This window comes from Phaethon lepturus, unplaced genomic scaffold (genome assembly GCF_000687285.1).
Source record: "Phaethon lepturus isolate BGI_N335 unplaced genomic scaffold, ASM68728v1 scaffold43172, whole genome shotgun sequence".
NCBI lineage: Eukaryota > Metazoa > Chordata > Aves > Phaethontiformes > Phaethontidae > Phaethon > Phaethon lepturus.
In genome coordinates, this window is record NW_010526298.1 from 2,973 (window position 1) to 15,640 (window position 12,668).

The window sequence follows — 12,668 nt, forward strand, 5'->3', positions numbered from 1 at the left end:
AGAGGCTGATGGATATGAGCTTTAAAAATCATCATTTATATAAGGCTCAGTGGACTGCATTCAACCTGTGCTCATTTTAGGCAAAACTGCAGCCAGAATCCCACCCCTCAACGTGCCTTCTCAATCTCTGCAGAAGTGACAGTGCTGTGATGCAAGGGCATTAACATGCTAATAAAAGGATCCTTTTTCATTTCAGATGTCTTCTAGAAACATGGCTGGCCAACACATCCTTCCTCAAGCCTTGTATCAGAGCAATATGCTGAAAGCCATGAAGATTAGAGAGAGGACACCTGAAGATCTTGTCAAACCCCCCAGTGGAATAATTCACCACTTCAGGACTATGCACAGATACACCATAGAAATGTTCAGAATGTGCCAGTTTTGTCCTCAGTTTCGGGAAACACTTCAGAAGGCCCTGACTGACCAGGCCACCCAAACTTCGCTGGAGCGCCAGAGGAAGCTCAACTGGTGCAGGGAAGTTCGGAGACTTGTCCCTTTGAAGACAAATGGTAAGTCATGAGCAGGTCTTTGCGCTCCTATTAAAATGGGTAATATGAATGTAGCACCTGTATTAATAGCATCTGAGTTCACGTTACTGAAGCAGAAGTGCACGGCTTTAAAAAATAGTGCCTTTTAATCTTAATTTTGTAAACTAAAATTCTTTCCACATGATATACTGTCCTGAGGCTGTAGCAGTCCCCTGCCCATATCACGGTATTATGAATAGACTGAAAATTTCACAGATATTTTCATAATATCAGTAACCTGTGGCACATCAGAGTAAAATACCAGGCAGGAACCTTGACTTGCAACCCATCGCCTTTCCGTGAATCCAGCTCTGCTATGTGTTGGCTGGCTTGTCGGACGTGATGAACAGCCCTTAATGCCAGGCAAGAGGAACTTCAGATGCTTTGAGCGATGGGGATGCATTCTCATGTATATATGGCAGAAGTTAACACCCTGCCATTGTATCTGGCAGGCGAGGTTCACTTTCTGATCCAGCTTTAACAGCAGTGCCTGGGGGAGCATCCTGGACATGGACCCTCTGGGAAGCTGACCTTGCTGGCTCTGGAGTCAGCGCCCCGCAGCCGGCCTCATCCTCAGCTACCTGCTGGGGTTTGCCAGCACTTGCCTGCCCTCAGGGCTCACCAGTACATCTTTGCATCTCGCTCCTGCGTGCATCTTTGTGCCACACAAAGAGTGCAGTGCCGTTTTCTTTTGAGGGTCAGTGCTGGTTTTAGGACTTGACTTTTGAGTTCCTTTGAGTATTGCGTCAAGCGCTATAAATGAAAAGGTACAGCAGTAGCGCAAAGATTTCTTGAATAGGGTGTCCACAGTCTCGAGCAGGAAACTTCTGCACGTGACTGTAGGAGTCGCTGGGCATTTCACACTCAGTGGAGGAAAGATTTGGTAATGGCTTAATGACTTACGGTCACGCAGCTGCGAACTTGGACTCTGGATTCCCTACAGCCCAGAATGTCCCAAACCAGGAAGGTAGACTGGGACAGTGAGGACTCCAAGAACATGGAAAATAGGTATTCTTTGTTCAAGGGGCAGATGACACTGGTTATAGAAACAGTGGGTGTGGTGGCCCTGCAGCCTTGTTGAAGTCCTTACGTTATGTTCTGTGGACGCTTCTCCTCCTATCTGAAATAAGGGGCATATTTGCCCTTATCTTCCTGGTCCACACTCTTCCCATCCCAAGTTCTACCGTACTTCTCAGTCTGATTGCACAGAGCTGTGTTGTACAAAAGAACCGCCTTGTAGATGTAACTGCTGCAGCCTAGAAAAGCCTGATCCTCATGTAGCTGTCATAGGGGCACTGACCTTCTGGTGGGCTTTGTGGGCTGCCTCTGTACTGGTGTAAAATTCTCATTGCTGTAATTAGGCTGTGCATGGAGATCGCGAAATCTTGACCTTCCAGAAGGACTAGGGCAGGCAGCGCTTTGCAGGTACTAGGAAGATAACATGACTTCAAGTGTTGGTGTCTTCAAACCTTCACTCCAGGATATACACTCTAACAGATTTACTAGGAAAATGGACAACGTGTGTAATTTTTGCCCAGGGCAAAGAGCAACGGTTTTGGAATCCTTCATCTCCTGTTGATATGAGTCCTGCAGGGGTTAACACTGCCTGGACAGGCCCTTGTTGCTGACAACACTATATTCAATAACTGTCACGTCTGGTGTTGTCTCATGACTGCCGGTGTTACAAATGGGAACAATTTGTGGACTGGTGACTTGGGTCCCATCCATGAGCAATGGATATATACATGAATATGTGTGTGTGTGTGTATATATATGTGTGTGTATGTGTATATATGTGTGTGTGTGTATATATATATAAGAACCAATACAATATACATGATGCTTCTTAGGGCAGGTTGAGGGAAGGCAAAGCAAGGGCTCGGTTTGTGGTGACACCGTACCCCGCTCAGCCAATGAACTCGGCTTCAGTTCAGTGCTTTAGGGTCATTAAGTGCATGAGTAGAAGGAGTGGCTTTCGGAACCTGGTTTATGCAAAGTAGTTGCAGTGAGGGACATTTGCAGGAGAGAGACGTTAGACTGGAATGAAGGAGAGGATCCCTGAAAGCAGGGACAGAAGCCTGGAGGAGCCCTGTATTGTCCCAGAAAATAACATGGGTGGGTGTGGGTGTGTTTCTCCCACATGGCATGAATGTTATTTTTTAAAGCATTTAGCTGCTTAACCCATAGATGTGAAAGGAATGTATTAGTTCTTTCAGCCAATGGTGAGCTTTCTTCAGAAAATTCTGGGGGTTTTTCTGATGAAGGTTGTAATTGTTGAAAACAGAGAAAGTATTTCCTACAGGATCTTTTGATGTATATTTTACCTAATATGTACATGAGTTTGTGGAGTGGTGTGGGTTTTTTTGAATTTAAAAAAGCCCTTTTGAATCACCACACATTTATCTGCAGACATGTGAATGAAAGACAGAAGGAAAGCAGTAGAAGGTATAAAAATAAAAAACCTTTTTTTTCTGTTGTTTTTTTTTTTTTAATTTAAAAATTTCAGCATCTATTGGCTGTAGAGATTTCGCTTGTATAATGAATCGGCATTCATTCCAGCTTGCCCAGCCACACCCCCCGGGAAAGTCCAAGGGAGGCTTCGCTGTTCAGCCCTGTGCACCACAGAACAAAAAGTACAACTGTTGCTCAATTGCTAGTCAAACGGCGCGGGGGAATTCCAAGCGCTGTGTAAGGAATTTTGGGCAGTGCTTCTCAATAAAGAACTGAAAGTGAGCTCTCGGGGCGGGGGGGAGGAATCTTATCTTTGCTCTAGATTTTGCAAAGGGAAAATTTTAACAGGATTAATATGTCATCTTTCTTGGTCAGAAGGAAACCCAGTCAGTTTTTCTGTCATATATGTTCCCTGATTTTTGAGCTCAGCCTGCAGATTTGAAGTAAGCTTTGCAAGACAACATTCAGAGACCAGAGGGCACTTGCAGGAGCCTGACACGCACTGAGTCCATAGCAATTTATGAAGTGTTAAGCAGATTTCAGATTATGTTGTCTTCAGCATCTGGGGTCTGTTCTATCTTTTTCTCTGCAGTTTCATAGGAAAAGTAGCAAAAGTGTTCACAAATGGTGTACTTGAGCTCATAATGCATGCGGTAAGCTGGGTATAAGTCTTTTGTGGGAGTTCTTTGGGTGGGTTCTTTTTCCCACGTGAGAAAAATCTAGTAGCTTTACCATGGTTGATGTCATCTATTCCAAGGAAATTGCTGTGGTTTCTTAGCATTGGGTGAATCTGTTTACCACTGTAGTAAACAGCAGACCTAGTTTTGAATCTGAAGATATGACAGTAATGATTCTTGACGTCTCCCTTTCAGGGGAGATACCTCCTTTTGAAGAAGATGACTAGAGACAGAATTTGAAACCCAGCCATAGGCATAGTTTGTCACACCTCTTAATTAAGTTAGTAGACTCCTCTGATTCTCAGTTTCTTCCCCTCTGAAATTGCAGAACATCTCTTTCCTTCCTACCTGTAAAGAGAACTTTCTCAATGCAAGGAGTGTGTCTAAATGAAAATCAAATCATTGTGGTTTTCATTTATTTAGTTTCAACTTTGTGTTTTAGAAAAACAACGCTCTAAACAAAATACTTAACAGGCCAGCATTCTATCAGTTCTGAGAGGAAGGCAAGAGGTGTTCCTACAGTTGCTTTGCATAAATCACCTACTCTTCCCTTTCTGTCCCTTTTAATAAAATTCCACCATCAAGCACAGCCAAGTGCCAAGCCTTTCAATGCCGTGCTCATCAGGGGATGTGAGGCTTGGTGTTACTGTAGTGTATTCGTAGGGATTTCCATTATCTCTATCCTGTGCCATCAGGTCTACTTGTATAAACACCAATGAGGGAGATTTGCACCTTGTTTTGTAATTTTACATTGACTTTGTTGTGTTTAAAAGCTATTTCAACTGCTTGACATTTGCAATTGACCCCAGGATTCAGTTCATTATATCAGTCTAAGTTGAGTAAGGTAAGGAGCAGGCTTTCCACCATTGCTGAATGACAGCTCAACACCAACCAGTGAAGGGACAAAACCAGTAGAGAGGGGACTTTCTTCCTTTCTTCCTCTGAGCAGAGAGCTCATAGCTGTGGTCTTCTTGTTAAAACCCTTCTGTCCGAGGCTTAGAGAGAAGTGCACAGGGAATATGCATATCTGCATCATAGTTCTACATCCCACGTGCTTGTGGGGTTTTATTTAAGTAGCCCTTTAAAAATAATGTACTTTTTCTTTTTTTGCAGGTGATGGAAATTGCCTCATGCATGCTGCATCGCAGTACATGTGGGGTATTGAAGATATCGACCTCGTCTTAAGAAAAACGTTATTTAGCGCACTCAAGGAGATTGACACACGGAACTTCAAGCTCCGCTGGCAGCGGGAGGCTATTAAATCCCAGGAGTTTGTAGAAACGGGACTCCACTATGACACCCGGGTAAGGTGGCCTGCGGGAACGGTACTGTTTTGTGAGTGCTCATCAGCATTGCTTTGCTGATTTTGTTTGGGTTTTGGCTTCACGGATTCCATTGTTAGTGGAGAGCAGGAAGAGTCTTCCTTTGGAGGAAATGGGAAAATGTGATTATTCTGAGTGCTGACGTTGCTGACGGCTGTTTCTTTCCTCAGAACTGGGAGGAGGAGTGGGAATACCTCATTGAAATGACCTCCCCAGAAACATCCGGGGCTCAAAACAGGCTTCCATATAACGCGCTGGAAGAAATCCACATCTTCATCCTTGCTAACATCCTCAGAAGGCCAGTCATTGTCCTTGCAGGTGAGTTGCCTAGCCGGTCATCTCTTCGTGTTACTCTGTGCTGTGTTAGTAATCTTACTTTGATAATTGTTGCTTTCAGGTAAATGCATTTCAGAAGTGGGCGTTTTCAGCAATTGTTCTAAAACACCCAGAATATGTTTTCTCTTGCCTGTAGCACATAGTTATTTGTGTTCTCTTGTTCTTCCTTATGCAGATAAAGTGGTGAGAAGCTTAGAGTCAGGCTCCAGTTTTGCTCCTCTGAATGTTGGTGGTATTTATTTGCCTCTCCTTTGGCCAGCTGAAGAATGCTACAGATACCCAATTGTGCTCGGCTACGACAACATGCATTTTACACCACTAGTGACTCTGAAGGACAGCGGGCCAGGTATTTTTCAAGTACCTCGTTTGGTATTCATGTAGCCTCTTCAATATCATCATGCTGATAAACCATTTAAAATATAATCTGGTTTAGATTTGCATTTCAAAAGTTAAAATAAATGTAAGATTCCTTTGGAATACATTCTTAAAGTGTGAGCAGAAACAGCTTTGTCTGTAAATCTGAATAGAAACTAAAGGTTGTCTTCAAAATGCTGGTTGAAAGTAGAGTACAACTCATCTGCTTGCAGGCTTGGATCAGTCAAAGAGTGGCCTCTGCTTCATTGTGTTCTGGCTTCCTTTCCACACCCCATCGTAAGAGAAGCAGCTTTGAAGGACATGGTCTCACAGCTGTGTACCACTGCCTGCACCACCACCCAGGGATAATGAGATACACGCTTTACCATTTTTAATGCCCCTCTTCTGAGCAGAGAGCAGTTCTCTAGGTTCAGGTTGGGGCATCATCCCACAGAATCACAGAATCACTAAGGTTGGAAAGGACCTTCAAGATCATCAAGCCCAACCATTAACCCAATGCCACCATGTCCCGAAGCGCCACATCCACACGTTTTTTGAATACTTCCAGAGATGGTGACTCCACCACCTCCCTGGGCAGCCTGTTCCAATGCTTGACCATGGAAAGGTATAACAAACTCAGATCTACAGTGCTGCCCACACTGAGAAGAAAATTGCTATGGGGACACTAAAACTCCCATGGGATGGGGCTAGGTTTGTGGTGCAAACATGTCCTTCCCCAGTGTTACTGTTTAGAAACTGGTTGCTCTTGCCAGCCGTTCTCCTCTCTCCAAAATTCAGCAGCAGTGGTGACATCTCCATGTGTTGCATCTTGTGGTTACTCCTGCTTGGTAAAATACATATATATGCTAACCCATCTTGTTTCCCCACAGAAATCCGGGCTGTCCCTCTGGTCACCAGTGAACTAGGCAGATTTGAGGATTTGAGTGTGCACTTTCTGACAGACGCAGAAGAGAGGGAGAAAGAGCAGCTGCTAAAAGACTACTTGATAGTGATAGAAATTCCAGTGCAAGGCTGGGATCATGGTACAACCCATCTAATCAATGCTGCAAAGTGAGTGTCATTCCTGTTTCCTCAAAGTTATCTTGTTTACAGAGGTGGGAGGAGCTGGGCAGCCCAGTGTGTTCCTTCGGTCTTTCCTTCCTTCCACAGTAGCACGTGTGTTTACTGTCTGAAACACGAAATACTGGCATTACTGTTGACACGCTTTGAAATGGCATAAGCTCAGACCAGTATCAAATATAAAGGCAAAAATGTCTTCAGACTTAGCAGACTGAAACTAGTATTTTAGAAGAGTAAACCCAGTGGATTAGTTTCACTGACTTTTAGATTACACAGGAGGGTGGCTGAAGAGTAGTTAAACCCAGGAACTAGTTAGACCAAACTCTTGCACTTTATTTAAGGGCACATTGCATAAAGGGTGGCTGGTATGATTTTGGCTGCCCTAGGGAAAGTACTTGGTGGTATGTTCTTAGCGCAGATGCCTTGACACCCTGGGTTGTTGCAGTGCGACAGTAGCAGGAAGCTGTGGCCGGTGGAGGAACCGGCATCTACGCTCGTCCCCATGACAGTTAAGCGTCGGCAACATGCAGGGGGCAGCTGGTGGCACCCATCGGCTTCTCGCATTTAGGGAACGCTGGCACCGGTGTCTGCCCAGCCCCTTCACGAGTGTGGGAGGGAAGCGACTCCCTGTGTCCTCTGTCTCTACTTCCATTACCACTCGGGGAGTGGTGGTTTGGGAGCCTTGAAAATTGAAGTCCTCCTGCCCAAAGGGTATATGCATACTTAAAGAGCAGCAATCCATATTCCCTAGTCCCACTACATGGATGTGTTCTTGAGTGTTACCAGTAACGCCAGCTCCTCATCCTCCCAACTGTGGCATGGTGAAGCCCCCGTGTGGGGTTTTCCCTGCAGGCAGGGGCAGAGTAGGGATGGTGTGATGGATACTAGCGTTTTACACAATGCACTGAAGCCCTGTAGTTTGTCTGAAGAATTCCGCTGCTAGATACAGACCCAACAGGGCAAAACCAGGAGTAGATATCATGATAAACTGTATCATGAAACGCTGAGCCTACTGGGGGAAAGGCTTGTTCTTAGTGTGGGCTGGTGAAGAAGAGGGGTCTTCCATTATAAGCTCAGCTAAGCACGGGTCTTCAGAGGAATTCAGGATTGAGGGAGATTTTTCTTTTAGCTTCTGAGAGATTATCCATATTCTTCCTGCAAACAGCTATCAGTCAGAAAACCCTCACCTAGAAAATCTTTTTAAGAATACTTCTTTACATGCGAAAGTCTCAATTTGACATCACTGAACACCTGCTTTTAAAATTATTTCCATTTACAGCAACAGTTTAACATCCTGGATCTTCTAGCTAAGTAATATGGATGGGCATTATATCCACATTTCCTCCCCACATTGCTTGTATTTGCCTCGACCCCCACCATCTGCCCTTTTCAACACTGATGCAATCTTCCTTTTTTGGTTGTCAGGTTAGATGAAGGCAACATACCCAAAGAAATAAACCTTGTGGAAGATTACTTTCAACTGGTACAGCACGAGTACAAGAAGTGGCAGGAGAATACTGAACCTGTTAGGAGAGAAACCTGCTCCAAGAACAGACAGGAACTGTCTTTTTCCCAGCTCTCCCTCTTGCAGGTGAAATGTGAAACACCAAACTGCCCTTTCTACATGTCTGTGAACACCCAGCCCTACTGCCATGAGTGCTTTGAGCGGAGGTCCCAGGGAAGCAAAGGAAGAAAGCAGAGCTCCAAAGCAGCACCTGAGAAACTGAAGGCAGCTGGGTTGGGCTCCTCCCGTGGGGACATTTGTGAACCTGGGGGATGGGTGCCCGAAGAGCCTGTAACAGGGCCTCGCTCCGCACCTCCGACTGCTCCGAGCCTTTTCCTGTACAGCGAGACCACGGCCATGAAATGCAGGACGCCAGACTGCCCCTTTACGTTGAATGTGCAACGCAATGGGCTTTGCGAACGCTGCTACAACTCCAGACAGCTCGGTCCTTGCAACAACTCAGATGACCGGGGACATTTAGACTGTGCCACGTGCAAGGTGTGCCATCAGAAGGCCAACAGGACCTTCAATGGCATATGCAGCACTTGCTTCAAAAGGACTACAGAGCACTCCTCAAATGGCAGCCCTGCCTTCCTGCCCATGTGCCATCAGAGATCAACGTCTGACCCATCCCAGATCTCGCAGAACCTCCTTCAGCACTCCTGCCATCAGGGTCCCAACAGCCGTGGCGAGGAGCCCCTGCCGCCGGTGCTGCCTCCTGAGGAGAAGAGGGGAGGTAACCGCTGCAGGAAACCTGGCTGCAAGTTTTTTGGGACATCGCAGAATGAGGGCTTTTGCACGCTGTGTTTCTTTGAGTACAGGGAAAACCACGGTAAGTGGAGACGCGATGAGCTCTGGCACCCTTTGGCTGCAGATCGGCCTCCTCGATCTATGAAGCTCTGTGTGCACTGGGTGCTGAAAGGGCAGGGAGCGATGGAAACGCTGTGCAGCAGAAGCAGCAGTGTGAGGAGAAGGTGCTCTTTTGGCCGTTATTATCCCGTAAAGGGGCACATAGTAACAGTGTGGGACACCTGTGAAATCTCTTGCAAAACTTCCCGTTGGCTTTCATGGAAGCAAAACTAGCTCAAACGGAGTGGGTTTTGATCCCTCCCCACCGTCCACGGCAGTCATGGTTTGGTCAAAGCTAGACAAGTTGTAGGAGTTGGTGAGGGAAATGCTATTGTATCGGTGCTACTGAAAACCAGTTACGTTAGCAAGGCTTTTAAAAAGCTTGGGATGAATTTGAAGAGCCATATCCATTCTGGATGTAATAGGTATAATGCTCTGGAGTAACTACTGCAGTCACCTTGATAAGCAGTGCAAGTAGAAGTTGACTGTAAATAATGTGCTTGCATTTTGGAGACACTTAGGAGTGTATTGTTATAATCTACCTTGATAGATATTATATAGGTAGATAGATAGTACCTTCCTTGGTAGTATCATGTGCATGCATGCACATGTGTGTTTAAAGGCAGGCCTTCAAAAAGATGATAGTCTGTGAATAAATCACAGCATAAAGTCTACATCTTTCATGCTACTGCCCTGTTACACAGGCAACAAGGCCTTGGGTGTAGAGGGTGGAAGAATTACTGCATCTCTCTTAAGACTGTTTCACCGCTGACAAGCGTGCCAATGCTGTGCTTCCCACATACTTTCAAATTAGGAAACTTCTATGCCAGCTTGCAATAGCTTATTTTCCAGCGTGGTTCACAATGAAAATATTTTCCTTTTGATTGTGGAGTATATAAGACTGCTTCACGACACTAAAAAGCATACGGCACTTTTTCCCATCAGGCTCTCTGCCCCTGCGCTTCCATTACCCCATGCACGTGAAATGGGGGAGGCCGAAAGGGAAGCGTCAGGGTAGGTCACAGACGACATGCTGAAGCCAAAGGTGAAATTCCTCTTGACTTCAATGGGGTCTCATTTTCCCACTGAGGGCAAGATTTTCCCAAATCAGCTGTTTCAACAACAACTGATATGAAAATCAGGCTGTATTAGCTCCCTTATTTATGTAACATGGAGGAAAGTGGATCAACTGAGAGGTCTTGGGATTGTCCAAAACCCATGTTTGAGGCTAGTAGGTTTTTGGGTGGGTTTTTTTATTTTTTATTTTTAAATTGGGGAGCTTTTTGTAGTTGCTTTGGGTCATCAGATCTATTGGGCACATTCAGACTCCTCATGTCCTGACTTTGCATTACAGACAGCACTTTGCTACGCCACCAGAGGAGATCTCAGAGGAAGTCCTCAGCAGCGAGTCAGCCTGGGACCTCCGCTGCCGCCTTCCGTAATACCGTGTCCTGCCAGCGGCGTGAATGTGGCACCCTGGGCAGCATGATGCTCGAAGGGTACTGCCAGAACTGCTTCATTAAAGCCCAGAACCAAAGATTTCAGGAAGCCAGGAGGACGGAAGAACAGCTGGTGAGACAGCCAGAAGTAAGTGTGAACTTCCCAAAATCTTCCTCTCGTTTAGCGCTGCATATTTTGCTCTTGTGAGAACAACTCTGGATGCGTACTAGAAAATCCTCAAATGACTGCATCCTAAGTATCATGGAAGGACAAGCATAGAGTGTCTCCTTTTTTTTGTGGGTTTTTTTTTTTTTTTTTACTGCTGCAACTGAGCAGCACTCCTAAAAGTCATTCTCAGTTTAGGGTTATCAAGGCCATGTTCAGTTTCACCTCAGCTGGGATTTCACCAGCAATTTCAGTGGAAGCAATTGGACCAACATCTGGTTTCTTTGCTGACCAGGGAGAGATTTTCATTCTTACTCTTAGAGCTATGCAACTCCATCAAGGGATCTCACTCGCTTCATGTTGCCTTTTTCATAGAGCCCATCACAGATTTTCTTTGTTACAGATTTTTTTTCTTTTGGTTAGTTTTGGACCTTTTAGAATTGAGAGATTACTTTAGAATTACTAAAGACAAAAAAACATTTTTTTCTAAGAAATGACAGAATTTGTGATTTTTTTTGGTAAGGCACAACTTGGCTCTTAGTATTGTACTTTTCAGAAGAAGCATGTGTCTGCAACAGCCCCCAGTGGTTACCTATACAAACCATGAGCAGAGTTGAAAGTGAATGAAAAGCCGCTTATGCTGCCAGCACAGCAACTGACAATGTGTTTTAACATTTTTTCAAGAGAACGGGACAGCACAGAGGTTTGCAGCGAGCAACGTTGAGCAGCCAGAAGAGACAGTGTGCTGTGGCTTCATGTAGAAACAACCTGGCCTGCAGAAGCGATGACTTGTGCCAGGATTGCCAGCGCCTCGGTCAGCTCGCGCCGTCGGGGTGCGCCAGGGACCCGGCCGCAGAGGAGCCCCCGAAGCAACGCTGCCGAGCCCCTGCTTGTGATCACTATGGCAATGCCAAGTGCAATGGCTACTGCAATGAATGCTACCAGTTCAAACAGATCTATGGCTAGCAGAGGGGAGGAGTTGGTAAAGAACAAGAAAGCGATACCAGCTACTTCCTTCACTGAAACGGTGCTATATCCAAAACACTTAACAGTCCTGGGGGTGGGAGAGCGGGAGGAAATATAAGCTGTCTGCTCGTGTTCATGTTTATTCCCAAGAATGGGAATAAATGTCTACTTCCTCTAAACACTGCATACAAGGACTACTGAGAAGGGCAGGCTGCCGTCTGCACAGAGCTGTCGTTCATGACTAAGCTCCTACAATGCTGTATTTAATTCTTGGACTTCCCAGGAGGAAGTGTGAAGCATTTGACTCCAGAGAACTTCCCAGTTCTGCCTCTTTCTCAATACCTCCCCTGCTCCCGGGCAAGGAGCCGTGGCTACTGTCGGAGATGCAGGAGCTGTTTGTGTTTGTGTACATCAGTCAGAGGCAAGTCTTTCCTGAGAGGGATCCCCAGGATAGGCTGATGCAACTTGCGGTTGATGTCTGAAGAAGCTTGCTTTGGGTTGCCCACGTCCCTGCTGGCGTTCTTACAGAGCTCGTCAAGGCAGGAGCTCCGGCAGGCGTCCAGGGTGTTAATGGCGAGCGGCTCTGTGTTTCCAGAGCCCTCAGCAAACCGCAGCCAGAAACAAGACCAGCAGTGGTCTGCTCCTTTAACATGCTTAACCTAACCAGCATTTAGATCCTTTCCCAAATCCCAAGACAGCTGGAAAGACAGCTGATTACAGAAACAACTTTCATGAGCATATGCATGTGATGGGAAAACTGAATCCTGCCGTTCCCCACTCGGATGGAAGGAATTGCCTCCAACAGGCAAAAAAACCACGCAAAGCCCTTTGTCTTTGGCTTCAGTTCTGAAACCAGAGCCATTCTCTTCTCTTGCATTGTAACTGTCGGGAATATGTGTGCTGCTGTCCCTACCCTCCCTCCCCGTTTCTGTCACACTTCTGTCTGTTATCCTTAATGTGATTCTGTTATCGTGCGAACAGCTTGGAGCTCGATGAT

The 12,668-nt window shown here is 45.8% G+C and overlaps 1 protein-coding gene across 1 annotated transcript; it reads left to right on the forward strand.

Moving 5' to 3' along the window:
- Nucleotides 1-208: 208 nt before the first annotated feature.
- TNFAIP3 (tumor necrosis factor, alpha-induced protein 3) lies at nucleotides 209-11,671 on the forward strand. The gene is made up of 8 exons (XM_010283022.1): nucleotides 209-509; nucleotides 4,769-4,959; nucleotides 5,148-5,295; nucleotides 5,489-5,659; nucleotides 6,558-6,738; nucleotides 8,173-9,087; nucleotides 10,492-10,672; nucleotides 11,390-11,671. Exons 1-8 carry the CDS (start codon nucleotides 212-214, stop codon nucleotides 11,669-11,671), a joined length of 2,367 nt encoding a protein of 788 aa, XP_010281324.1. The 5' UTR covers nucleotides 209-211.
- The last annotated feature ends 997 nt before the right edge of the window (nucleotides 11,672-12,668 follow it).